Source organism: Balaenoptera musculus, chromosome 9 (assembly GCF_009873245.2).
Source record: "Balaenoptera musculus isolate JJ_BM4_2016_0621 chromosome 9, mBalMus1.pri.v3, whole genome shotgun sequence".
Lineage (NCBI taxonomy): Eukaryota > Metazoa > Chordata > Mammalia > Artiodactyla > Balaenopteridae > Balaenoptera > Balaenoptera musculus.
This window is the reverse complement of record NC_045793.1, coordinates 22,657,444-22,684,096: the sequence shown is the minus strand read 5'-3', so window position 1 is coordinate 22,684,096 and position 26,653 is coordinate 22,657,444. Positions and strand designations below refer to the sequence as shown.

At 40.9% G+C, this 26,653-nt stretch overlaps 2 protein-coding genes across 3 annotated transcripts in view; both read right to left on the bottom strand.

Moving 5' to 3' along the window:
- COPG2 (COPI coat complex subunit gamma 2) overlaps positions 1-9,080 on the bottom strand; it is a 137,724-nt gene extending 128,644 nt beyond the window's left edge. Inside the window, exons 1-4 of one of the 2 annotated variants that reach the window (XM_036864134.1) lie at positions 8,948-9,077; positions 7,726-7,778; positions 7,086-7,166; positions 3,572-3,643 (exon numbers count right to left, since the gene is read on the bottom strand). In XM_036864134.1, the coding sequence (XP_036720029.1) occupies positions 3,572-3,643; positions 7,086-7,166; positions 7,726-7,778; positions 8,948-8,984 (243 nt within the window). In that variant the 5' untranslated portion in view covers positions 8,985-9,077. Of the gene's footprint in view, positions 1-3,571; positions 3,644-7,085; positions 7,167-7,725; positions 7,779-8,947 lie in introns of both variants that reach the window. The other variant, XM_036864135.1, reaches the window with a different exon arrangement.
- A 237-nt stretch (positions 9,081-9,317) lies between these two features.
- On the bottom strand, positions 9,318-24,584 carry TSGA13 (testis specific 13). Its single transcript, XM_036863764.1, has 8 exons — positions 24,503-24,584; positions 23,406-23,580; positions 20,937-21,015; positions 18,979-19,050; positions 17,892-18,098; positions 13,203-13,342; positions 12,506-12,633; positions 9,318-9,574 (listed from the first exon to the last, which is right to left on the bottom strand). Exons 2-8 carry the CDS (start codon positions 23,426-23,428, stop codon positions 9,351-9,353), a joined length of 873 nt encoding a protein of 290 aa, XP_036719659.1. The 5' UTR covers positions 23,429-23,580; positions 24,503-24,584; the 3' UTR covers positions 9,318-9,350.
- Positions 24,585-26,653: the final 2,069 nt, after the last annotated feature.

The window sequence follows — 26,653 nt, the reverse complement described above, 5'->3', positions numbered from 1 at the left end:
CTGTATATTCACATACTGGGATTCCATACAGCAGTAAAACAGAATAAAGTAAAAGTACTTGTAGCAAGTGGGCAGATCTCAAAAATATATTAATTTTTTAAATTGCAAAATAATATGAAGATGACATCATTCATATTATATTTTAAAATACTAAGTATAGATTATGGATACAAACAGATATAATATATAAACATAGGAGGATACCAATCTCAAAATAATAATTACCCTCTGGTAAAGGAAGGCTGGGAAAGGAAGGAGCTCCACATGCTGCTGGCAAAACCCCCTCATCCTCCCCACAAAAAATCATATCCTCAATTCCATATTCTGCCTAAGGGACCATCAAAACAAATCACATCATGCTGTACATGGTTACTAAACCTCAGTCACTACAAAAAAAAATAAAATATCCTGGTCATTACTCATCTCCTGGACACTGGATGAGCACCTAATCTGACTCCATCTTCCATCCCTCCACAAATTCCAAACCCCTTCAATCAGGTTCTCTAGCATTTTCAACAGCAAAACCCCTTATATCCTTAAACTCTTCTCTAAACATTCCCATCTTTTCTCTAACTGAGACCTGGCTCTCCCCTGAGGATTCGCCTGCAGCCCTCTCAAATGGTGGCCATTTCTCCCTCGTGCCAACAGACCAACAGGTAGGGAAGCTGTTCAAGTTGATCCTCATTGCCTCTGCAAAATCACTGCACTGACTTCTTTCACTGTACCTCTTTCATCCCTAAAAACTCTGGCTTTAAAGCTTATGCCATTAAAAAAAAAAAAAAAAAAAAAAAGCTTATGCCATTAGACTGCAGCACTTGCCACCACTGCTGGTTGCATATATAGACCCTAGGTTACTTCCCTTATTTAAAAAAAAAATTAGTACTTTGTTTACTATCACTATTTCCAATAAAACCCCAGTAATAATTGTTGGTGATTTTAATATCCATACAGACAGAATTTCTAAAACTCTGAATACTCCATGGAATTGACCTCTTCTTCTCCAATGATCCTGTCCTTCCTATTGCAATTACCAGCTTCCATTGTCACAGCCTATATCAATAACAGTACCCCTTCTGTATTTCATTTCCAAGCATTCGCTCTCCAACCACCACTCCTGACTCAACTCTTTTGCTCCACCATGACCTACAAGCCATTGATTCCATCAACTCTTTACTGTCCCAATCAGCCCCTGTTCTTACTCGCCTCCGAACCAAACATAGTCTCCACAGTCAATATTTCAATCACTCAATTTCCTTGTTCCTCCCTCTGCTTACCAACATGGCAAAACCCCAATCTTGATTAAATCCCATCTTTAACTGTTCCATGCCTTAACCTGAAGCCTGTAGCTAGAGAAAAACATTCTCCATGCTACCTGGGAATACTTTAAATTCATGACCACTAACTTGAAGGGGCCATGCGTCCTGTCCAACAATCCTACATTTCCCCAATCCATTTCCTAGAAAACTATTTCATGTCTTCTTCTCTTAATACAACCTCTGTGCTAGAGGCTTCGAGTTTGTCCTCACGCTATTTCTTCCCTGCTCTGCATCCTCTTCCCTGCTCCATGTCCAGCTCTTCTTCCCAACTGCCAGCCCTGTGAGCAACGACAGCCTCTGGCCTACCCCAAGACACCTGGAGCAGCCTTCCATAACTTTTATGATAGTCCCTCTCCGTGACCCCACTCTCCAGCAGCTTGAAATGCCTCATTTTCTAGTTTAATTCCTCTAATAAATAATTCAATAATAAACACAGTGGGGCTTCCCTGGTGGCACAGTGGTTGAGAATCTGCCTGCCAATGCAGGGGACACGGGTTCGAGTCCTGGTCTGGGAAGATCCCACATGCCGCGGGGCAACTGGGCCCGTGAGCCACAACTACTGAGCCTGCACGTCTGGAGCCTGTGCTCCACAACAAGAGAGGCCGTGACAGTGAGAGGCCCGCGCACCGCGATGAAGAGTGGCCCCCGCTCGCCGCAACTAGAGAAAACCCTCGCACAGAAACGAAGACCCAACACAGCCAAAAATAAATAAATAAATTTTAAAAAAATAAAAAATAAATAAACACAGTAATTCTGCTTCCCTGATTGAACCCCAAGTTTTGGTACAGGAAGTGATTAAAGGGAAATAGGGCGTTAAGGATAGGAATCTGAAATTGCTTTTCTGATTTGATAAAAGGAATTAATGACCCTGTCTCCAGTGGTAAAGGGGACACTAGTCATCCATGGCATGCCGTGGCAAAATACTTAAATCATCACCTGCAGACAAGTATAATCAAGGACTATAGAAGACAAAGGTTTGGGTAATCAACTAGTTGCTGCCATAGAACATTTTTGTAAAAATGAGTTGTATAATGGGCTACTTCCTTCTAAGTACACTGGCAAACTAGGTAAAAGAAAATGCTAAGCTCAGAGTTTTGAATTCGCAGCTTAAGGTCTACGTCAGGGACTAGAAAATGTCCATAATGCCTTAATAGAAAGCCTCATGCCATGTGGACACAGGGCTGAGATTTCTGAAAAGTATATCCTGCAGGTGACTGAATTACAATGCAACTTCAATTTACCCCCTTGTGAGCCATTTTATGTTAAAGTTAGGACCATGATTGGCAAGGAGTGGGGCCCTGAAAATTGGAATGGGGATATATGGGCAGATTCCGATGAAGCAAAGTACCTTGAACCTCTAAATTCCTCCAAGCCTCCTGGGCAAGTAGAAGCAGTCCTTCATACCCTGTCTGAGGAAATTAGGCTCCATTTGCCTGAAGAATGTGCACTGACTTTCCCTGAGATAGTTGCCTTACATGGGACGCCAATGTTCCTGAGGACCTAATCCCCAAACTGCTCACTATCTAGACACATAACCAGACTCAAATCCTATAAAGTCCTCAGGGTCAGGCACAAAATGTGGCCTGTGATGATATGCAATACATACCAAAAGAACTGTACAATTTGGCCAATTTATGTTAACAGAAAGCTGGGAAATACAGATCCCACAATCCCCTTCTCTGATGGTTCTGAGTCAGAGCTGGGCAAAAAGGAAGTATGTGCCACATTTGGAAGACAGAAGTGAAGCAGACATTATGCTTGAAAGTCAGGGTGGTCGAAGGTAATGAGAGACAGATGCAGGGGTGCTGGCAGCTTTAGTTTGTCCTCACTCTTCTTTTTCCCTACTCCATGTCCTCTTCCCCACTCTGCATCCAGCTCTTCTTCTCATCTGCCAACAGCAACCCCAGGCCCACCAGAAACTTGACTAAGAACTTAGAGATGTGATAGCTATGTCCTCTGACTTCTATACCAGTCCACCTTCGCAGTGTCACGCCAGAAGCTGGATATTAGCAGTTTTTATGACAGCATGGTAGATCTGTGAGTGAACAGCTTTAAACTATATACTTTCATTCTTTCATTTTCATATGTCCTTTACTGAACATTTATAAATTTTATGAAGAGAAAATTTTTAAGTAATTTTAAACATTTCAAGCAACTTTCCCTAATTTGGAGCACTCTAAGTTCCCCCAAGGAAAACAGATAAAAGGAGCTTTTTATAGCCTAAAAGAATTTTAAAAAAAAATAAAAAGACTTACATCATTAGATTGAAACAATCGAGTCATTGCAAAGAAGGCTTCTGTGGCTTCCGTAGTTCCAAAGTGTTCACCCTAAGTAATTTAAATTAAGTTTAAATTAAAACAATTTCTTAAATTCAAAAAAAATTAAGGATTTTCCATTTATTTCTGCAAAGATCTTTTAGAACTCAGGAAAAACTCTCTGTATAAACATTGTGCCTCTTTGCTATTTTTCTGGCTTTTAATTTATAAACCTACATAGCCATTTATCCATTCCTTATTTAAAACAATTCATTATCATACACCATGCTTTTATGAAAGTTCTAGAACAGTGGTATCTAACTTTTTAGCAGGAACTATTTTAAATTCCCTGAAGAATTGTGATTTACAAGGAGATAGAAAATGATAGTAAGTTGACTTCCTAATCAGAACAGGATGTTATTGTTACATTGCCTAAGAGCAGAGATCATACCTTCTACATTTCTATAATCCAATGCCTGACATATCATAGGAGCATAATAAATATTAAACTGTAAAGAACTATCTATTAGGAATCCCAGAAAACATGGCAAAAAGGGACCAACCAAAAGGGCAGGAATCAGATTAGTTATATAAAAGTAAGGCTTATAGGGCTGCTAATATATCTCAAGACACTGGCTCAAGCCCCTAAAAACACGCTTTGGATCAGAACTTCAACGTGCTTAATAAATCATCGGAGGATCTTCCCAAAATGCAGATTTTGATTCAGTGGCTCTGGTGTGAACCCTAAAATTTTCCATTTCTAATTGGCTCCCAGTGATGTGAATGCTGCTGATCTGGGAACCACGTATTTTTGAGTAGCGAGGTGTTAGATAACCTATTGGATTGGCCAAAAAGTTCGTTTGGGTTTTTCTGTAAGATGTAACAGAAAAACCCAAACAAACTTTTTGGCCAACCCAATATTTTATTAATAGTCAAAACACTGCAGACCACAGACCACCTGAAACATTACCATTTCAATATTTAACTTCTTCATTAAAAGCAATCCTATATAATATGTTAGGCTCAATCACTTTTCAGGGCTTCAGCTCTCATAAAAAATATAACTAGATAACTAGTCAATCTATTTGTCATGGGTATAAGAATAAACAAATTTTGATGAAAAACCCTGAAAGTTTAGGATGAAAGACAAAGTATAAGAGTTTACAATTACTTAAGTCAGAGTACCCAGCTTGCTCATCAGCAACAGATTTCCCTTACTTTCTTTCATATTTAGAGAATATACAGATGCCCATCTACTTGTCAGTCATACTAGTACAGTAAATCCGAAGTCCCTACTTTTTGACTTGAAACTCAGAGAATATACGGATATGTCAACTCTGGTAGAAACTTAGAAGTATTTTTCCATAAAGCACTACCAAGAACTAGGCAAAAGATAAAGCTAAAGTTCCCAAATCTGTTCACCTAGTTGACTGTGTTTATCAGACTGTGTGGGTAACTTCCTTATCAAGATAATTATACGTTTAAACATGAGTTGCCCATAAAAGCAGTATCGGTCAATATAAAAATATATGCTACTCTGAACCAACTTTAACTACTCAAAATTCTGTTTACAGACTGGAGTTCCCCAACTTGGACACAATGCATGCTATGAAAAGTTAAATCAAACTGACTTTGCATTAAATGTTTCTAATATAATACCACACAAGGATATATGTTTGTGAATAGATATATTTTATTTAAAAGCATGTTCTTGTTGCTCTGCCTCCATTTGCAAGCTACAAAACTTCATGTCTCTGGATGAGGTCTTCAGTCATGAAACATAGTAAAAATATTCTCATGGAATTCAAATTGGAAACCACAGTCTTCTTAGCACCATATGTAAACCACCTGAGGTAGGGTGTGTGTGTGTGTGGGGGTGTGTGTGTGTGTGTGGGGTGTGTGTGTGTGTGTGTGTGTGTGTGTGTGTGTGTGTGTGTGTGTGTGTGTGTGTGTGTGTGTGTCTAAGAAACAGACTCAAATTTTCTAAAGCCCTAGACTAAAAATCATGAGATTTTTCAGTCTGAAGCAAAAAAACCAAAAAAACACACACGAAACAAACAAATAAATAAATAAATAAAACCACACACAAGAAAAAAAAATTAAATAAGTAACGATAACAGCAAGTGGGGGACTTCCCTGGCGGTGCAGTGGTTAAGAATCCGCCTGCCAATAGAGGGGACACGGGTTCGATCCCTGGTCCGGGAAGATCCCACATGCCGCGGAGCAACTAAGCGCCACAACTACTGAGCCTGCACTCTAGAGCCCGTGCGCCACAACTACTGAGCCGGCACACCGCAACTACTGAAGCCTGCGCGCTTGGAGCCTGTGTTCCTCAACAAGAGAAGCCACGACAATGAGAAGCCCGCACACCACAACAAAGAGTAGCCCTCGCTCGCTGCAACTAGAGAAAGCCTGTGCACTGCAAGGAAGACCCAATGCAGACAAGAATAAATTAATGAATTTAAAAAGAAAAAAAAAAGCACAAGTGGGATCTATGTTTCATGAGTGCAAATATTTTTGTTGGTTTTGTCTGCTATGTCCCCAGTGCCTAAAACAGTGCATAGAACGCAGCAGGTATGTAATAAATATATATGCTAAATGACCGAATGAAAACTATTCCTGAATGTTTACTATGTATCCAGGACTATTCTCAGTGCTTCACATTTATTGTATCATTTAATCATTATAACTTTATAAAACAGGTATTATCAGAATCCCCATTTACAGAAAAAGACATTAAGGCACAAAACAGTTAAGCGCAGAATCATACTACTAGTGGTGGAGTAGGGAAAATAAATACAGGCATACCTTGCAGATACTGTGGGTTCAGTTCCAGACCACAGCAATAAAGTGAATACTGCAATAAAGCACGTCACAGGAATTTTTTGGTTTCCCAGTGCATATAAAAGTTATGTTTACACTATACTGTAGTCTATTCTGTGCAATAGCATTACGTCAAAAAAAAACAATGTACCTACGTTAATTTAAAAATACTTTACTGCTAAAAAAATGCTAACCATCATCTAACAATGCAGGGTTGCCACAAACCTTCAATTTGTAAAAAAAAATCCAATAAAGTATAATAAAATGAGGTATGCCTGTATAAAATTTGAATGTTAAAATCAAAGCTTTAAAATATTAATATAATATACTCCCTCCAAAAGGATAAAATATCTATCTGGAATTTGTCTAAGATTTTGCAATATATTTTTATTTTCTGAACATATCTAAACAACATGTTTTAATATTAACTAATACTTGTTAAATTCAAATCAAAGTTGAGATCCTACTATGCGCTTAGCTGATTTGGTACCTCATGAATAAAAAAGAAGTGTCTGTCATACTCCTCATCCTCAAGAAATTTTACATATTATTATGTTAATCAAACACTGTAAATTTTAAAATTAAGTGAATTTTTAAAAAATAAATAATTACACTTGCCAGAAAGTACTTCACTGCATGTTATATATTTCTATTCCAGGACACAAATCTGAGGAAAATCAAAATAATTTACCTGGTTCAATAAGTAAAGAATCTTTGTAAGAATATGCAAACATCTTCTTGGATTGATGGGCGTTTCATTGAATATACGAGCCTGTGGAAACAAAAAACACTGCTATATATATTTTCTATCTTTGCTATCACAGATTACAGAAAATCAACTTAATAAAGACTATTATACATTTTAATCACAGTATCCAAATAATGTTGCTTACAGTTTTCAACTTATTATGGTATATAATAAATTATTAGATGTGGCCTAGGTTTTCCATTCTACACTCACTCCCTTAGGTCTGCTACTTCAACTTGTGGGCTTTATCTATTAAGTAAGAATCACAATATTTATCTACATCATTTGAATACAATAGGCTTAATATCTATAACTTCCTTCAATAACCTTGCACTAAACACCTCCTTTGGTGTTTTATTTAAAATTCTCAGCATGTGACAGAGTCTACATATTCTTGCATTTCTATAAGCTCTAGACTCTCCTATGACAAGTAATCCCTCTTCTTTTTCCCTCAAGTATATATTCTCTGAACTCAGCTACGTTCCTTAATTCTTATTTTGGATCAGAGCATTCCGGGGCTCTCTGTCCCCCATTCTAAAATGGAATAGAAAAGAAAAAAACACACTATACTTCCAAGCCATACCTCCTGTAAGACAGCACTCTTCTCCAGATGCCGAAAAGGATTGGAGCCACTACCTATGTTATGGGGGAAAAAAAATGTCTTTAATAGCTGTCCTACACAAACTTACTTTCTACAGAAGGGTATTGAATGCTTGGGAAATCTCACCCAAGTGAGGTGACCACTTGGATTTCACAGTGATAATCATTACTAATATGCATACAAACTGATTAAAATCCTTCTGATTCTGACACTAGCTCTGTCTGCTATCCTGTAAGATCCTGTACTTCTCTTTTGCAGAAACCCTGCCTGAAATGAGTGTATTCTTTCCCTGCCTTCTTTTTATATGAATGTTAGAAATATCTGTCATGTCCATACAACTAAAATTAATGAGACTGTGGTAGGGTCCTTTGGATTTCCCTAAAGGAAAGCACTATTTTATGTGTTTCTAACATTTACTGTGAGGAGTTTACCAGAGAATTAGATACATGTCAAGCTGGAAGGGGCCATAGAGGTTTACTAACCCAACCCTCCACCACACTTTTTGAGAGCAGCTATCAATCACTGAGGGTTTTGGGGGTTTTTTTGTTTGTTTGTTTTTGTTTTTTGAGGTGACTTGGCATCTTCCTCATTTACTCTGGACCAAAGACGGATATCAAGATGCAACTCACTTTTGGATGCTTGAGTATTAAACGAGCTAGGTACCACGGAGCAGGCTTGCCCGCACGGAAGCGGACAAAGCAGAGGTCCCCAGGGAGATTGCAAGGTACAGACACCACAAAGTTCACAAACACACTCAGTTCCGTCAATCCCAGACCCACCGTGGGCCTTGCACTACCAGCACCCCACCCCACCCCGCCTCTCGCAAGCGCACACTCACTACCTCCGCCACCTGCCATGGGCCGGACTCTGGTGGGCAGCCCACCCCCGGCGAACTGGAGCAGGTGGCTCCGCGGAGCTGCGCCGGAGGGGGCTGGGGGCGGGGCCGCCGAGCAGCCCGAGGCTGCGTGCGAGCTCCCGGGCGCTCGCGCGCGACCTGAGGGGAGGCTCCGGCGCCCGGGGGAGGGGCTAGGGGCAGGCCCCCGGCTGGAGCGGAGTGGGTCGGAGGAGGGGTTGGGCTCCAACTCCGGCCCTCCGGCACACCGGCGCCCACGCCCCCAGGTCCGCTGTTCCCGAGAGCAGGTGGCGGCGGGCAGGGGAAGGGGACCCCGCGGCTGAGGGTGGGCGTCAGACGCCCCGCGCGTACCAGACTCCTCGTCCTTCTTGTCGAATTTTTTAATCATCTTGGATGACTTCCCAGCGCCCAGACCCACCGCCACCGTCCCAGGCGCCGCAGCCAGCAAGCGGAAGAAGCTGCAGGAAGGCCGACCCCGTGCTCTGGCGCCGGTTGGGCCGCGGTCCCGTCACTCGGAGAGAAGGCCCGCCCTCCCCGGCAGTCGCCGGCCGCTCTCAACCCCAGGGGACATGGCCACTCCCTCTCCTCCTCCCCAAGCCGGGCGGAGGCGGGGCCAAGGGTGGGCTCCCCGGGGCCGCGTCCCCGCCCCTACGGTGACAGGTCGCAGCAGGGGGCTCACACGGCCCACCCTGCAAGCGATCCGGCAGCCCACGCCCGGAGAGGGCAGAATGAGATTTTATTTGGTTGGCACGCCCTAAATGGCGACTTCTCCAGGCCCCTCAGTCTCTGGAGATGAGGCGAGGGGCATGTAGGGTTTGCTTTCATCGTTTTTTATAATCCACTGCTGGGCCCTTCCGTTGCGGAACGCGCTCTCTCCTGGCGCAGTTCTGGTGGGCTTCTCTTCCAGGAGTGATGAAAGGGTTAATGGTTCCCAAATCATCTGGGAAGTTGGCAGGTCGTTCCCTGACTTCTTGGAGACTGCAACAAAGCACAGGGCACCTTCGTGAATGTGGATTTCCAGAGGGTTTAGGACACTTAATGTGAGACGTAAAAAGAGACCCGCTCGGAGGGCCGAGAAAGCTGGTCTTTACTCTGAGCAAGAGGATAGGTTTTGGACCACGGACTACCATTCCAACCTTCTTTATAATTCTTCCCTTCATCAACACCCACCAGTTTAGGGTCTTCCCTATTTAATCCCACCCCTTTCAAACGATTCCATCTGTGGCCATTTTGACGCTTACATAACGCTTAACTAAGTGAAGGTACTTTCACTTGTATATTCATATTCCTCTTAGCCTTTTCAGTTCTCCTGTCTGAGAGTGTAACTAAGAAACTGTTTCCACCTTTGGCTTCACTGTCATCACTTTTTCCAGGTTCTCTTTCAACTTCTGCCCTTCTTGGACGCCTCCGTTGTAGGCTCTTCTTGCTCCCATCCCTCCCCCCCCCCATTTTGAAGCATTATGCCTTGTAAATATCCCTTAAATTTGTTTTCTTATTCCTACTGCTGTCACCTTAATTCAGGTCCTATCTGTTTGTTTCTTGGACAGCCTCCTAACCAGCCTTCATGGCCCCCATCCAAGCAATTCTCTATGTAATCTTTCTTTATTTGGATGCCTGGTAAACATGGAAAATTATTGATGGAAGGAGGAGTTGCTAGGTTCTCTTTTACTTGAAGTAGAGACACTGTTTCAACTTCACAGTAGATTGTCTTTGTTTAGGAAAAGCACAATAATGGGCCCTTTAGATACATAAGTAAATATCCACTCATTTTTCTTGAGGGAAACTGTAAAGTCACCATAATTCTAATAAATGCTGCAGACTGAGATGTTAAGTGTTCTGTTTAGAAATGTAAACTGGGATACCTTAGCAGAATCATGCCCTTGAAAAATCAGAGAAATTCTAAACCAGGTTAGACTGGAGAAATTCCTCCTTCCAATATAGATTTAAGCTGAACTGCTGATATCCTGCATATGGTATCATTTAAGATTTAACTCTGACTAAATGTACTAAATGTACTATTATGTATACTAAGTGTACTATTATGTTTGCCTTATCTGGCTTATAAAGCTCAAAGCTTGCTTTCCATGTGGAGTTTCCCTTGAAGGAAATAGATGTTCCTACTTATTTATTCTGGGGGCTGACAATAAACAGGCTTAGGGGAAGGAGCTACCTTTTCCCCTTCCTTGGGCCAAGGGTATTGGGAGCCTAGGCAGAGACAGTGCTGGTAAGCCAAGAGACTCCCAAGAATGGATAATGTGCTGGGGGCCTGTTGGGAAGTATGAAGGGACTGAGGGGGGGTTGAGGCTGAGCCTAAGAGTGTCCCCTTTTAAAGCAAGATAAATGATTCTCTGCCATCCTTTAATTTTTCTTCACATCTATGAAGTGTTATTTAATATCACAGCTTGGTTTTAGCTGTATATGGGGAGTTCAGAGAGGCAGGAGGGATGTCAGGTGGGGTGGCAGATAGGTACAGAAGGAGCAGAAACACTTGAAGAAGCCAGGTAAGGGATGGTACGATATGACCTCATACCTCTGGAACTGTGACTGTTTGAGCTGAGGATGGCTGGCAATCACTAGGATGGCCTTGTAGAACAGGGAAGCGTACCTTAGGGAGTTCCAGAAACTGCTCGAGGAGAGCAGTCCCGTAGGAGAAATGAACCTTATCTTGGAGCCATAGGCTGGTGAAGTCTGGGGACCCATCGATTATACTTCTAATACACAAATGTGTGTTGAGTGCTCTGAAATTTTTCAGTGGGTCCCAACTGCCTGCTGGATAAAACCTAAGCCCTTATTTATACAAATATACAAAGCCCTTCATGACCTGGCCCATCCACATGTCTTACATATGGAAAGTGCTATTATTATTGGTGCTTGATAAATATACAACACTAGTAAGTGCCCCATAAATGTTGCTAAATGAATGACAATTTGTGAGGAGCATTTTTGTTGTACCCCTTCCTTACAACCTTATCCCAAACCTCTTCCACGCCATGTCCTGCCTCAACCCCAAAGAGACTCATGGACCTCTGAGACTCATAGCTTATCCTTTGGCCCTTCTAGAACAGTTTTCCTCGAAGTGTGATATGCATACCACTGGGTAGTTTTAGGTGATACATAGATAAACATTTTTAATTTTAATTATTATGGGACTTCCCTGGTGGCGCAATGGTTGAGAATCCGCCTGCCAAATCAGGGGACATGGGTTCGATCCCTGGTCTAGGAAGATCCCACATGCCGCGGAGCAACTAAGCCCGTGCGCCACAACTACTGAGCCTGTGCTCTAGAGCCTGCAAGCCACAACTACTGAGCCCTCACGCCACAACTACTGAAGCTCGCGCGCCTAGAGCCCGTGCTCCGCGACAAGAGAAGCCACCGCAAGGAGAAGCCCTCACACCGCAACGAAGAGTAGCCCCCGCTCGCCGCAACTAGTGAAAGCCCGCACTCAGCAACGAAGACACTACACAGCCAAAATAAATTAATTTTTAAAATGTAATTATTATGAATTTGATTAAATGAGAGAAATGTATAAGAGAAAAAAACCCCATGTGATTAGTATATCAAACCCATGATGTCAATGATATAGTATTAATTAGGACAAAAAAAATAATTTGAAAGAAAACCATTAAGTAAATAACAGGGCAAATAACACATTGACCAAAACTAGTAAAGTGGTAGGTGATGTAGTTTGGAAAACACTATGCTAGAGTTTTCTTGAAATGTGAGGATTTAAACAGGGTGGAAAGCCTAGCACCACTTGGGCCTCTATCAGTTCTTGGCTTCCATGCTAAAAGGAAAACTAGCCTCCAGAACCTCCAAGAGAGATTTGCCCTTATCTCTCGTCCCCATAGTTTGTCCCTCTTGCCCACATCTCCATCCCATAAACCATTGTTTTGATAGAGACGACCTTACCGTCACTCCTCAGATCTCTTTTACAGACTGGAGCAAAGTTGAGCTGAGGGTACATTTTTTTCTGTTTTCTCAAAGCATAGACCTTTGAATACTTCCCTTCACTCTTGAAATCCTTGTCCGTGGAAAACCTTAACAAAGAAAGTTCATTTAGTAGATCCTAGGGTGAGGGATTAATGGAACCACTCACTGCATTCTCAGATTCTGGGGGAGAAGAAAGGACAGTCGGATTTGAAGGTGTTCATTGGTACAGAGTGGGAGTATTGTGCAGTGGAAGGGATGCTTCTAGAACCTAGCATTGTAAACCTATAAAGGAACTCCAGAATCTCCTCTCTCCTCTCCAAACAAGATATAAGCTGCTCCTATAACCAGTTTCAAATCAAATCTCATACATAGCAAATTGTTCCTATATCACAACCCTTAACAGGCACTGAGGGAAATTTTTTTTTGTTGCTTCCTCAAAGCATAGACCTTTGAATACTTCTCTTCACTCTTGAAAATCATTCTTGTGAAAAACCTTAGTTTTGCATTACTGTTTCTCTGTTGCTAAGGTAGAAGTGTGGTTGGGGATCATGTAGGGAAGCTGTCCTATTATTATACAGTTGTCCGCATTCTGTACAACCGAAAGTGTTTGTTAAATCATATTGAAAAGAGATAGTGACACGAATAAGGAAAAGGTAAGAAAGAGCCAGGACTTCACCTAAACCATTGTTCTCTCTTGGATTTAGGGTCCTCCAACAGTGTCACAGGGAAGACTGGTTTCAGCCCAGATCTTAACTTTTTTTTCTGAGACATCAGAGGTAGGAAGAAGTTCTCAGTGGGCTTGTGCTGATGACTTTCCTGCAGCAAAGGGAAGAAGAGTAACTGAGGGAGTTAGCTAAGTCCCCTGGACTTACTGACCTAAGCTCCTGGACTAAGCTCCAGTTCCCCTAAAATCATGCAGCAAAACCTGCCGAAGAGGGAAGTAGGGACGCAGAAACCCAAAGAAGAGAAAACATTTCCCTGAGTGGGCTAATACCTGTTCATTTCACAGCCAGATGATTTGTCCAAAGTTAGGTCAGTTTCCTAAGTAATCAATTAAGCTTGCCTACTAGCCCTTTGTAGTAAATGGCAGAAAAATTTCCCAGGTTTTGAGAAGGATTCAATTAGTGAATTGCTTAGGAAACCAAACATTTGGTAATAAGTTGGGAAATAGATCCACGGGATTCTACCCACCTTTCTTGGAGATGGCTGTCTCATTCACATCCCATTCTCTGTCTGCAGTGAAAAGGCCACAGAATGGGATGTTTTGTGAGGTAATAATTTCGTCATTATTAAAGTCATAGAATCAAAGACTTTCAGAAAGGATCTGGAAGGTCATCAAGTCTAACCATTCATCTGACACTCTTATTCCCTCCATAGTAACATTATCAAGTGGTCAATCTTCCTATATCTAAAAACCCAGCCTACTTAATCTTTGATCAGCTGATTGCTCTCCCCTGTAACTTCTACCGTACAGTCCAAACGGAATAAATCTAGTGTCTCTTCCACAGAATCCTTAAAGAATTTGAAGAAATCGATCACGTTCCTCCTGAGCGCCCTCTCTCTTCCAGGCTCAACATTGCCAACATTTTGAACTTTTTTTTTCATATGACATGGCTTTGGGTTCACTGTTCTCCTGATTTCTCTCATTTTAACTCATTTGAGAAAGTTACAACTTATGTTTACACATTATATTTATAATTATAATTATATTTACATGTGTGGCAATCTGAAAGGAAAACAATATGCTAGGTGTAGCAACTGCAGGACACATCCTATTAAAGTCTCTATTCAAATGTCATTGCTGCTTCTGAGAGCCTTCCCTAACTACACTATCTAAAATCACCGCTCCCACCCATCACTCTCCATTCCCTTATCCTGCTTTTTGGGCACTTATCACATTATACATTATCCGTGCGATTGTTGGCTTGCTTATGGTCTTCTACCTCACTGGAATTAAACTTTGACTTAGTCACTGATAGATCCTTACTACCCCATAACGTTGCCTGGTACATAGTAAGTGCTCAATAAATATTTCTTGAATGAATAAAAGAATGACAATTAATGAATGAATAACCAAACTAATTAATTGACCCATACTGAACGTTTTTGCTCAGAATTTTCAAACCTCTTTTTAAAAAATGCTTACTGCTGAACCAAGTCTTTTCAATTCTGTACTCATTCTCTTTAAAGTATTCCAGTTTTTTTTTTTAAAGTCTTCCAGTTTTGAGGAACAGGAATTCATTTAAGTTACCTCAATTAATAGGGGTTTTACGGTAGCAGCATGTGTGCCTAGGACCTAAGACACAGCTAATAATCTGGCCACAAAAGAGCAGAAACCTTAGCAGAGCTAGACCTTAGAGCAGAAAAACAAAAATAAAAAACTTATCTGGAATCCAAGGCAGCACTATCTAGGACCACTACTGCATGAGCTTGTCTATCTTGTCTCATATCATTTAGCATCATGTCATTAACACGCTTCCTACTTTCTCCCTGTCTGCTTCCTTCTGTCTCTAGTGTTCATTCCTTACCTTTACCCTGCATATCTTTTTTTCTACCCACAGCTTCTGCTTATTCATTTCTACTTCAAGCTGCCCCTACCTTCTTCCTCATGGTTTGACTTTTTTATGGCCTTCCTCTGCATGCCCTTTCAGGTTTTATTCCCACAGCCTCAATCTTTTCCTTTCCCAATTCAGATGCCTGGAAGCAAGAATATGATTAGCTCAGGGATTTTGGTTGTTGATAAGTTACAAAACCAAGCAGGACCCTGTGGGGCTCCTGGGCACAGAAGCCTTTCTGTCCCCCGTTTCTTGTTCATAGGGAATGGACTCCAGCCTCCATGACCTTCCTTGAGTTCCAAAGGGAAGATTCGAACAGTCGCTAATCAAGGGAGGAGCAGTCAAGAAACCACCTGAGACGAGATTAAAGGGACCAGAGAAGCTCATCAAGACCACCTGAGACGAGATTAAAGGAGTGCAGGCCCTGCACACACCCTAATCTTATCAGTAACCTTTGAACCATTACTGTAAAACTCCTCATCAAATCCTCCCAGGTTGGAACATAGCTTTTCAGGGCAGGAGCCCACTGTGTCTCCCTTTGCCTGGCAAAGCAATAAAGCTATTCTTTTCCACTTCACCCAAAACTCTGTCTCCGAGATTTAATTCAGTGCTGGTGGTACAGAGGCCAACATTTTGGCATCAGTTAGTTGGTTTTGGTTTTGGTTTGGTTCTTGGGTTTTGTTTGTTTACTTTGACTTGGGGGTACCGATCTACACCACAGGTCACTAACCAGCCTATGAATTTTGCTTCACTGGATCAGGTGGCCTTCTCTGGTCCTAGGTAGGCATAGAGAATTGAGTCTAGTTATTCAAAATAGGACCTTTTGGGGCATCCTATTCTTCACAAACTGTGGTAGGGCCATGTCACTTAGAACGGGCTGTGAGTATAACAATCACTGTGATAGACATGTCTGGTCCATTCTTCAATTTGATTGCTGGTACCCACACTCTTCTTATACACATGTCTGGGTGTAGCAAAAGAATGCTTCTTTTGTGCATAATCTTAGGCTCACAAAAGATTGTAACATTTGTATAGTAAGAGGAAGGGATGCAGCATGAATATTAAAGAGGCATTCTAGATATTGGGCATTTCCATCTTCTTGGACTTTTTCCAGATAGCCCCATAAAATTACCATGCTGCCAGTCTTTGACAATCAGAGCCTTAATACTGTCTATTAATACAATTTGGCTGGTACCACAATTTACTCATGAATATGATCAGGTCCCACATGTGACCTGGAAGGCTCACAAAGTGCCAGCTGTTGGAAGAAAGCTCTTCTTGCACCAAGGTTACATGATAGTCTTGTATTTCCTTCTCTACCTTGAGCAAGGCAACCCTGGCTTGACATTTGTTCCTCTCAGTGTATATTATCCACTACCATGAGAAACAACCACTGAGGTTATGTTCAAATGGCACAAATTCTGAGACCCAAGAAACCATAGGCAATGAATTCATTAACTCCTTTGTCAGCATATACCATTGGATATTAGCATTTTATCATCCGTTTGGAAAGGAATCTCTCTCACTGCCATCCATCTAGCAGCTAAGGAAATACTAATTCCATATTGACCACATTTTATTATAACAGTCTGTCTTGGATAATTCCACTCCCAGCATCAAATTTCTGTAATAATTAGATTTTTTTAATTTGCACTTTCACTTATTTAATTTCTTCTTGTTATATTAGGCCCACTCTTAAGGCTGTCAAGATCTTTTTTAGATCATATGCTTAAATATCTCTTAATTGATTTTCTTCATTTCCTCTGTAATTGATTTATTCAGTTCTTCAGCATCTCTCACTTTGACAATTGTAGTAACAATTTAACTAGTCTTACTGATTTTTTTCTCTTCCACAACTAATACACCTTTCTCTCAACTTCCAAAAAAGTTCTTCTAAAATGCAAATTTGATTTTACCTTTTATCTCCTGCCATTTACTCTCTTACATCCCCCTAAATGCATCTCACTTTCTCATGTCTGTATGCCTTTGCCCTTCCCACTGATTGGAATATTCTCCTTTTTTTTTTTTTTTTTTTTGGACAGGGGTCACCTCTTCTGTAAAACCTCCTTGATTACTTCCTTTCCTCCAACAAAGATACGTTCTCTACTGTATATTAGTGTACCTTGTATATTCTTTTATTATTCATATATCCTGGTATATAATAATTACTTTTTATATCTCATTTATTGATCTGTCTCTCCTGTTAGACTCCAAGTTCCTTCAAGATAGAAACTGTCCTGTAATCATCTTTATATTTTAGTTCTTAGCTTACTGTATGTCCAGCAATTGTTTATTGAATTGAATTTGAACTTCTCTAGTGTATAACAAAGTCCCAAACATCTGGCTGCTGTGATAGTAAATTTTCTCTTCTCCCCTTCTGACACCCAAGAGCAGTGGGTATAGAGCATAACCCTTTACCCCTTTCCCAATCTGATATTCGTTTCTGTTCCTTGTTCGTCATTTCCTGATTTATCTGTTGCTACTTCATACTCAACTAGAAAGCCAGTGGCTAGTTTACCCTTTGTTAATTACAAACTAAATATCTTTGACCAAGGAGGAACAATTTTGAATTAAGACCCTCTTTTCTCTGTGTAATGAAGTTTCATGACCGAAGTTTGTACAACTCTGATTCTGAGTATTTCCCAGGCTCTCGGATTCTATTTGGTGAAGCATATGGCAAAGAATAAGAAGGAAGAGGTTGGGTCCTGAGTACCATCCTCCATGTTAGGTTAGCTCCCTTCTTCAAGCTAACTCCTAATTCTTCAAGATCCTTACTCAGGGTACCAGGAAACTTCCCCAGGTGCCATTACCTTGAGCAGTAACTCACTGGAAAAGTATTTTGATGTCATGTCCTTTCCTTGATGGTCGATTGGGCAGGGAAGTGGGTTGTTGGTCATAATCAGTAAGGTCTTATCCTGATCATACTCTGTTACTTTCAATGTGAAGCTTTGAATTCTCCTGTTTCGAGCCAGGAATTTATGCAGTGCAGTGGGCTTCAAAGGCTCATAGTACTGGGCCTGAGCAGACAGAAAGATTTCCAGAGAGACAAAGGGATTACGTCAAGAGCAGATTAACAAATCAGTTGGCTAATCTTTTGCCTCTAAGGGGTAGGGACAGAAGCTGGACAGGGGCTGGGTTTAATAGAAAATGTCTGAAGCTCTCTGTCCCTTTCTTCTCTCAGAGCTTTTCCCTGCAAACAGACCAAGGGGCTGGGGAAATGAGATGGAAAAGTTTCCACATTAAAAGGAGCGAGATGACTTAATTCTTGTGAAAAAGTTGTGCCCAACATTGTGCCCAACAAAATAGGGCAACCAGAAGTTTCTATGTTCAACCTAAACGGCCTTCTCTACAACTCACTCTGAGGCAGAGGGAAGAAACTCCCAGGAACCAAATCTCCTAGTTCAGAGAGCCCTGAGGGGGCCAACACAGCCCTTATCTGCATCTTCCCACCCACCAACGTTTCTCCACAGGCACAACCACATTAATATGCAGAATAAGCACAAAGTTAAAAAAAGGAAAAGCAGTCACAAAAGACAGCATGTCACTTAAGATGTAGTGGGGGAAGGGGCATGCCCACTAAACTTGCCTTTCCATCAGTAGGAGGAAGGCAGAGGATGGGAGAGGGAGAGAACAGAATACTTCCTGATTCGAAATATGTTTTCTCAATTAAAAAAAAAAATATATCAGCTGCAGGGACCACCTTCTTCCCAGTCCCGCCCTCCTCCCTCACCACCATTCCCAACAGTGTCCTGAGACAGCTCTGCTTCCCTGTCCTAGGAGGATGCAGTCACAGAAGCTGGTGGCACTTGGAGGCACTTGGGATACTCTGCAGTGGGCCTCGGCACCGCAGCTGAAACTTGCTCTTGGAGATCTTGGGGGAATGCTTTTATCACCTACCAAATTTGGATGGACTGTGTAATGGTGAAGGTTCTCTAGAACAAATTTTGATTGCCCGACTGCATCAAAAATCTAGAGACAATAATCAAAATTAGTGTTTCAAGTTGTACCTATTCTAAACAATATTCCATTCCTTACCTCATCTTAGTCTGGCTAAAATCTGGTCTCTAACTTAAATTAAGTGAGAAGAACTCCATGCTCTGCACCCTGGGTTTCTGGAATGAGAACCATAGCATGGAGAGCTAGGTTCTAAGGCATCCTGACAGGGTAGCTTGTACATGGAAATGTGGACCAGCTTTGTGAAATGTTAGGAGCTGTTAGGAAGTGAAGGGGTGAAATAGACAAGGGCAGCATCAAAGTTTAGACCGGGACAAATCACCCCTAGAGCTCACACCTCTTTCTTCTGCCTTTTCCATCTCTATAGAAGGGAAATCAGGTGAAAAACAAAACAAAACATGCAGAATCAGGTGAAAAACAAAACAAAACAACCTTTAAGGAGAAAAGCAAGTTACAGAAGGGCAGTAACTTCAGGGTTGTCAGTGAAAGGAAGCCTGGAGGATAGCTGCTTTCGGGGCTGGGGGCGGCACACAGGAAGGGAGAAACAATGGTGCAGTCTGCATTTTTGAATATTTCTGTGATATATGATTCTTCCAGAAATGTGGCAAAAAGTAATTGAATTTTGGTAACCCTTCTGTCTACCACTTTGTATTTTTCTGCTGGTGGTGGTGCTGGTGATTGGTGGATTGCTTGAGTGCCGTGTCTGGTGGTAGAGTTGCTGGGCCTCCTCCATCTCCTTCTGCTGACCGCCCCCCCCCCACCCCCGGGCTGTTGCCTGGCCTCTAGCTTAGCCCTAGGTTATCTAAGGATAAATCAAAGGGACAAGAACACAAGGAGATAAAAGCTCTGAGTTACCTCCTTCGGGCTTGGCCTAATCAGGAATCAGATAAAGAGCACAGTCCTGTATGTGGATGAGCATTTCTAAAGATTGCCATGCCCCCAGGGAGGTGATATAGTAAGCTGGGATTCAGAAGAAAGGGAACTCACACTGAACAGGTGAATACAGCAAGAAGGTGAATGGAGAAGAGGGAGATAGTAAGAGTGGGACAGAACTGTGTGATGAAGGGAGGAAAATGCCAGGAGTTGGCAATTTCCAGGGCTTGGAGGAGGACTAGCAGAGATATGCCATACATTCTTTTAGGAATGGTGGGATGAAATAGGGGACAAATCCAAAGATGCAATGATTTAATTTCTGTTACCTTTTGTAAAACTGAAGTCCCTTTGTTCAAAACAAAAATACATTTGAAAAACCTGCTTCACAGATATGACATATATATTTAGAATCACAGACGTCTCGGAAAAATTTATTTGGGAGAAGATGTGAAGACTTTTCCTTTATAGTTGTTTTTTTTTTAATTAATTTTTTGGGGAAAGTCTCTGGGAAAAATGTTTTTACTCCCAAATTTTTCTAAGGTATTGCATCTTGTTTCCAAATTAGTCTCCAGTAGTTGACTAAATCCGTAAGAATGTCCAAATTGGAGTATGTTTTTAGCTTTATGTTGAATTGCACTATCTCTGGCTGATGAAATAAAAGTTGACCTGGAAAATTCACTTGAATATGATAAACCTTGGGAAGCAACCAAGCTATCCAAAGGAGTTTTGTTGCAAGAAGTGACCACAAAATCAAGTTTAAGTCAGGGTTTAACACTCACTCATGCCCTAAAATAGATTTCTGGTCCCTGGGTTTTGAGCCCTGATTCTTTGCTGATATGTCCCTGTCTCTTCCCTTTTCTATGTCTCTGTTCCTCTTTCATAAAATTAGATAAATTAATGTTGCTTTCTATATAAATCTTGACCCTTTTTTGCTTTTCAACAGGAAGTTTGTGAGACCCAGCTTATAAAGCAGTCTACGCAATTCCAAAGAAAGATTATAAGTGAACATTGCTAATGCTCTTTCTTACCTCATCACTATCAACAATTGTTTCTTTCTCAAATTTAACTGGGCTAGTTCTTGAAGTCTTTGATTTGCCATACTGAAACCTGAAAAAGAGGCAGAATATCGAATTATTTTTTTCTTACTCAGAGTCTTGGTCTTCTACATGTTCTCAACCTCCCTCAATGAAGTTTGGGGACATGACTTAGAAGAGCCCAATTTGGGTGATCACTAATTGCATATGTATGGGTAGTAAAGAACAGGACTCATTATTCAGCCCGCATCCTGGACTCTTCAGTTTGAAGAGTTAATCAAGTGGGACCTCTTGAAGACATGGTGACAACTGATAAGTTGATTTCTTCTAAAATAGGGGTTTTAAGAAATGCAAATTAAAACCACAATAAGCTATCACCTCACACCTGTCAGAATGGCTATTATCAAAAAGAACACAAATAACAATTATTGCAGAGGATGTGGAAAAAAGGGAGCCCTCATACACTGTGGGGATGTAAATTGGTGCAGCCACTATGGAAAACAATATGGAGGTTCCTAAAAAAAAACTAAAAATGGAACTACCATGTGACCCAGCAATTCCACTCCTGGGTATATATCCCAAAAAAACCTGAAGATACTAATTCAAAAAGATACACGTATCCTAATATTCATAGCAGCATTATTTACAATTGCCAAGATATGGAAGCAACCTAAGGGTCCATCAACAGACGAATGGATAAAGAAGATGTGGTATGTATGTACAATGGAATACTACTCAGCCATAAAAAGAATGAAATTTTGCCATTTGCGACAACATGTATGGTCTTGGAGAGTATTATGCTAAGTGAAGTAAGTCAGGCAGAGAAAGGCAAATATTATATGATATCACTTATATGTGGAATCTAAAAAATAAAACAAACTAGGGAATATAACAAAAAAGAAACAGACTCACAGATACAGTGAACAAAAAATAGTGGTCACCAGTGGGGAGTGGGAAGGGGGGAGGGGCAAGATAGGAGTAGGGGATTAAGAGGTACGAACTACTATGTATAAGATAAATAAGCTACAAGGATATATTGTACAACACAGGGAATATAGCTAATATTCTACAATAACTTTAAATGGAATATAACATTTAAAAATTGTGAATCACCATGTTGTACACCTGCAACTTATATAATATTGTACATCAACTATACATCAATTTAAAAAAAAATATAGGGGTTTTAGACCACTCAAGGAACTGGTCTAGTAGACTGCTTAAGCAAATTCTTTTGGGCAACTGGACAATCATAATACCCTTAAAGACCACCTACTGTTTTGAATGTCTACCTGCATACTCTTCTCCACATGGAAACAGCTCTGCCCTTGCCAATAATTAGCCAATGATTCCATGAGAAGGGATACAGTTAGTGGAGCTTCACAACTAAATTTCCAGTTCTTAATGACCATGCTTGGATTACTGGTTCCCTCATGTACCTAACCACATCTAAGTTTCCCTACCTAGAATTAAGGTAATAAAAACAATCATCAGTGGCAAATATTCTCATAATCTAAACTTTCATTTACTTTCCCATCTCCCTCTCCACCAGATACCAGTTCCCTTTGGGGAAAAAGGGCAAAAGTTGCAATATTTAGTAACAAAGTATTTTGGATTCCTTGACCAATTCTTACTAAACCTATTTACTGTCCTAACATAGCGAAAGATGTTCATCAGTAAGACTGGGTTACTTAAAATAAATAGCCTGCTTTCTCTTTGGAGGTTAAACTAGCTTAAATTAAGTAGGATCCTGGAACTACCTCAACTAAACCTCTCTCCTTTAAAAATGAGGGTGGCAGAGTAAAGACCAAAATAAGAAAAGTAGAAATAGCCAAGCTATGTAGTTGATAGGTCAACGGGCTATAGCATGGTACAAATAATCCCAAATCCAGGATCAAATCCCATCCAAGGATGGCTCACTTCCATCTATTGCTGGCCACCAGCTGCATCATTAACTCGGGCCAGAGGTCTTAAAAATAGTCCCCAGGAGAGAGGGTGACACATTGTGGGTAGACCAAAATAAATTCACCTCCACTTAACATCGTAGAGTTGGTGCCCTTTTGATGTGTCCTATTACCTTAAGTTATCTAATAATCAACACTATATTATAAGCTTTATTGTAGCACTTTTCAAAATGATTCTTTGGTATCTAAGAGGCAGCACAGGATCCCAGATACTCTTGTTCAAGGCCAATTTAAGGCATAGAACTGCATGAAAAATGCTTCTTCAGCCCAGCAGTGTCCATCTTTGACAGCCCGGCACTTTTCTTTTGGTAAAGCTACTCTAGTTGCTGTATGAAGCACAGATCAAGATCTGATTTTTGATCCAAGGACAGTAAGTCAATTAAAATGTTTTTAATGAGTGTCTACTCTGTGACTAGTACTGTTCAGAGTGATATGGACTACAAAATGAGTCTGTATAAGAAGGTATTCATAACTTAGTTGGGCAAACAAGACTACACACTTGGCCTGTCTCCTTTGGCCCATTACTGTTCAGCGCTAAGTGGGCCAACCCAAGGCAAATATTCACCCAGAGGCCAAACTCAGTGCCTCTAAATAGTCCACGTTCTGCAGGGGTTCAGTTCAATCCAAACATTCTTTTCTTAGCACATTCTGTGTGCTCAGCCCCATTCTTGATCCTGTGTGGGAAACAAGAGGAGACTTATTGATGCTGTTGTGAAGGCAGAAAATGCACAAGACATGATGATCCTTGCCCTCAAGAACTTAAGTTTAGTTGGTAAATGTGGGGAGGGAAGAGAAAGTGATTGTTAAATGTGAAACAATAATGACAAGTACATGATAACATATTAGGTAAGTCAATTCATTTCTTGGGGCCTCAATTTCCTCATCTGTAAAAATAGAGTTAACCAAATGATTTAAAGGTGACATTCTAATTCCACGACAGTGGTGAGATTTACCTATATAAAGACCTGAAATAAAATTAATTCACGTGTCAGTTATGGGAGAAATTTGGAGGAGTAGCCATCCTTTAGTGTATACCTCCCCTCTCAATACAATCATACTTTTCCAGATATTAGTCCTGACTGGAAGGTTATTTTGTTTTTGTTTTTTTGCTGTTGTTGTTTGAAGTGGTAAGACATAAAAGTGGGGGGGTAGGATGAGATCAAATTATGGGGGCCCTGACAATTAAGTAGAGCTTTGATAAGGCCTATTAGCCCAAGTTCCTATAAAGCCTATGGGTTTGGAGGAAAGATCTATATTAATGTTAATAGTTTTGATAGGTGATTGCTCAGGGTTTATGTCTAGTTTGATTGTCTAGACACAAACGCTAAATATGACTATCTAGAGTTTATCACTAGACTGAGTTAACCTCTGAAACTTCCCTTCAAGGGAAATAGATTAATAAGCTTTTCACACCTTTAGTTTTTCTGGAATTGTGAGTCCAGCTCACGTGTATATTGAAACTAAAATAAGTAGGAGCCAACAAATTGGGGGATATAAGGCTTGTGCTGCTTGTCTGCAACCCAGGGTGGGGAAAAACATCACACAAACACAAAAACTACATCTAAAATAAGAATAAAAAGATGGAGTGTACAATACCTTGAAGGACATTAGGAAAGCTTAGTTCAGGGAAGAAGGGGAAATTCCTTGACATGGAAACTGTCCGTTTTGAAAATATTCTAGAGGAGACACAGGGAATTTGTGATGAAAAGGCAATCTAGAATGCTGAGGTGTTCTATGTTGGAGTCAGAGAATGAAAAGTCCAAAGATTTTAAACAAAATCTGCTACAATCTGCTCCAGTTTGTTTTTCTAACCTATGACTCCCCAACATACACACACACTGACCCTTTCACTGTATCTTTTTGAAAAAAATTTATTGAAATATAGTTGATTCACAATGTTGTGTTAATTTCTGCGGTACAGCAAAGTGATTCAGTTTACATATATATATATATATATATATATACATTCTTTTTCATATTCTTTTCCATTATGGTTTATCACAGGGTATTGAGCAGAGTTCCCTGTGCTATACAGTAAGGATATATTTTCACTATCTTAATCAACCTCTGCCTTAGCCAATGTTTTTACCCTGTTCCTCAGACATAGTGAACATTTATTTCTCTTATTCTCCAAACTTAAAACTCTCTCCCCAACCTCTTCAAACCATTTGAGTCTTCTTTACTTATGTTACTGCTTAGGCCTTTCTTCTTCAGGGAAGACTTTCCACATCAATCTAATCCCAAATTCTAGCCTGCAGGTACTGTTTCTTTGTGCATGCAATTATATAGTAAATTGTTATTCTACGTATACTTTTCTTATATGCAGGTTGTTTGCTCCCTAGGCAGTAAGCTCCTTGAAAGTGAAATATGAATTATATATATATTATGTTTGTTCCACCCACAGTGCTTTATACATTAGGCATTCAAAATCAAGATTTGTTTATTTCAATATATTTGCCAAACATCTATGACATGTTAGGCACTGTCGTAGGTAATGGGAACCAAATATAAATTAGATGTAGTCTTCGACCTCAAGGAGCTCACAGTTTAACCTAGAAGACAGACCAGGAAAGAGTGGAATGCAACACGTTGCAGTGGGCATGTTAGAGAGAAGTTCAGGATGCTAGCGGAGTAGAGAGGAAGAGCACTTAACCTGGATGAGAAGAGACAGGGAGAGGTTTGGAACTAATCCCTAAAGTGAGCCTGGAAAGATGAGTATGAGTCAACCAGGTGAAAAGAAGAGGAAATGGGCATTTGAGAAAGAGGGAGCAACACGAGCAAAAACATGAGCATAGAGTAAAGTATGTCTTGTTTAGGAGCATTGCCAGTAACCACAGTATGCCTGGAACATAAGATTTAATGAAGGGACTTCCCTGGTGGCGCAGTGGTTAAGAATCCGCCTGCTAATGCAGGGGACACGGGTTCGAGTCCAGGAAGATCCCACATGTCGTGGAGCAACAAAGCCCGAGCGCCACCACTACTGAGCCTGCGCCCTAGAGCGTGCGAGCCACAAACTGAGCCTGCGTGCCACAGCTACTGAAGCCCACGTGCCTAGAGCCCGTGCTCCGCAACAAGAGAAGCCACCGCAATGAGGAGCACGTGCATCGCAACCAAGAGTAACCCCCACTCGCCTCAACTAGAGCAAGTCCGCGCAGCAACAAAGACTCAACGCAGCCAAAATTAATTAATTAATTAATTTTTAAAAAAAGATTTAATGAAACGGTAGCAAGGGATGAGACTAGCGAGGAAGCCAGGGTCTAAATCCTAGAGTGAAGTTCCTAGAAGAAGCTTGTAGGTTATTATATGAATAATGAAGCACTATGGAGGGATGTTAAGTAGGGATACTTTGAACAGTATATATTTTTAAAATACAAAAATGGTGGGCATGTGAACTATAGATTGGAAAGATGCAGAGGCATTTGAGAAAGCTAGTTAGTACTGAGGAAGGGTTGAGAAGGGTCTATGGCAATTTTTGCCACTCACCCCTGTTTCCTAGCCCTGGATGACTTATTCAAAGATGGCCAACCAGATTCTCTCTACTAGGAACGTGGAAGTTTGATAAAGACAGAGAGATGAAAGATGACTGTAGCTGAGTTACCTTACCCAGTGTCCCAGACAGAAAGTTTGAGCTCCACCTGCTAAGGTCCCCTGAAACACCTCAGATCTAGTTTTACTTGAAGCATGGTTATTCAGTTTTCCCTCCAATTCTGTGAGCTTTCCCAATGTCTTTTCAAATAAATACCCCTT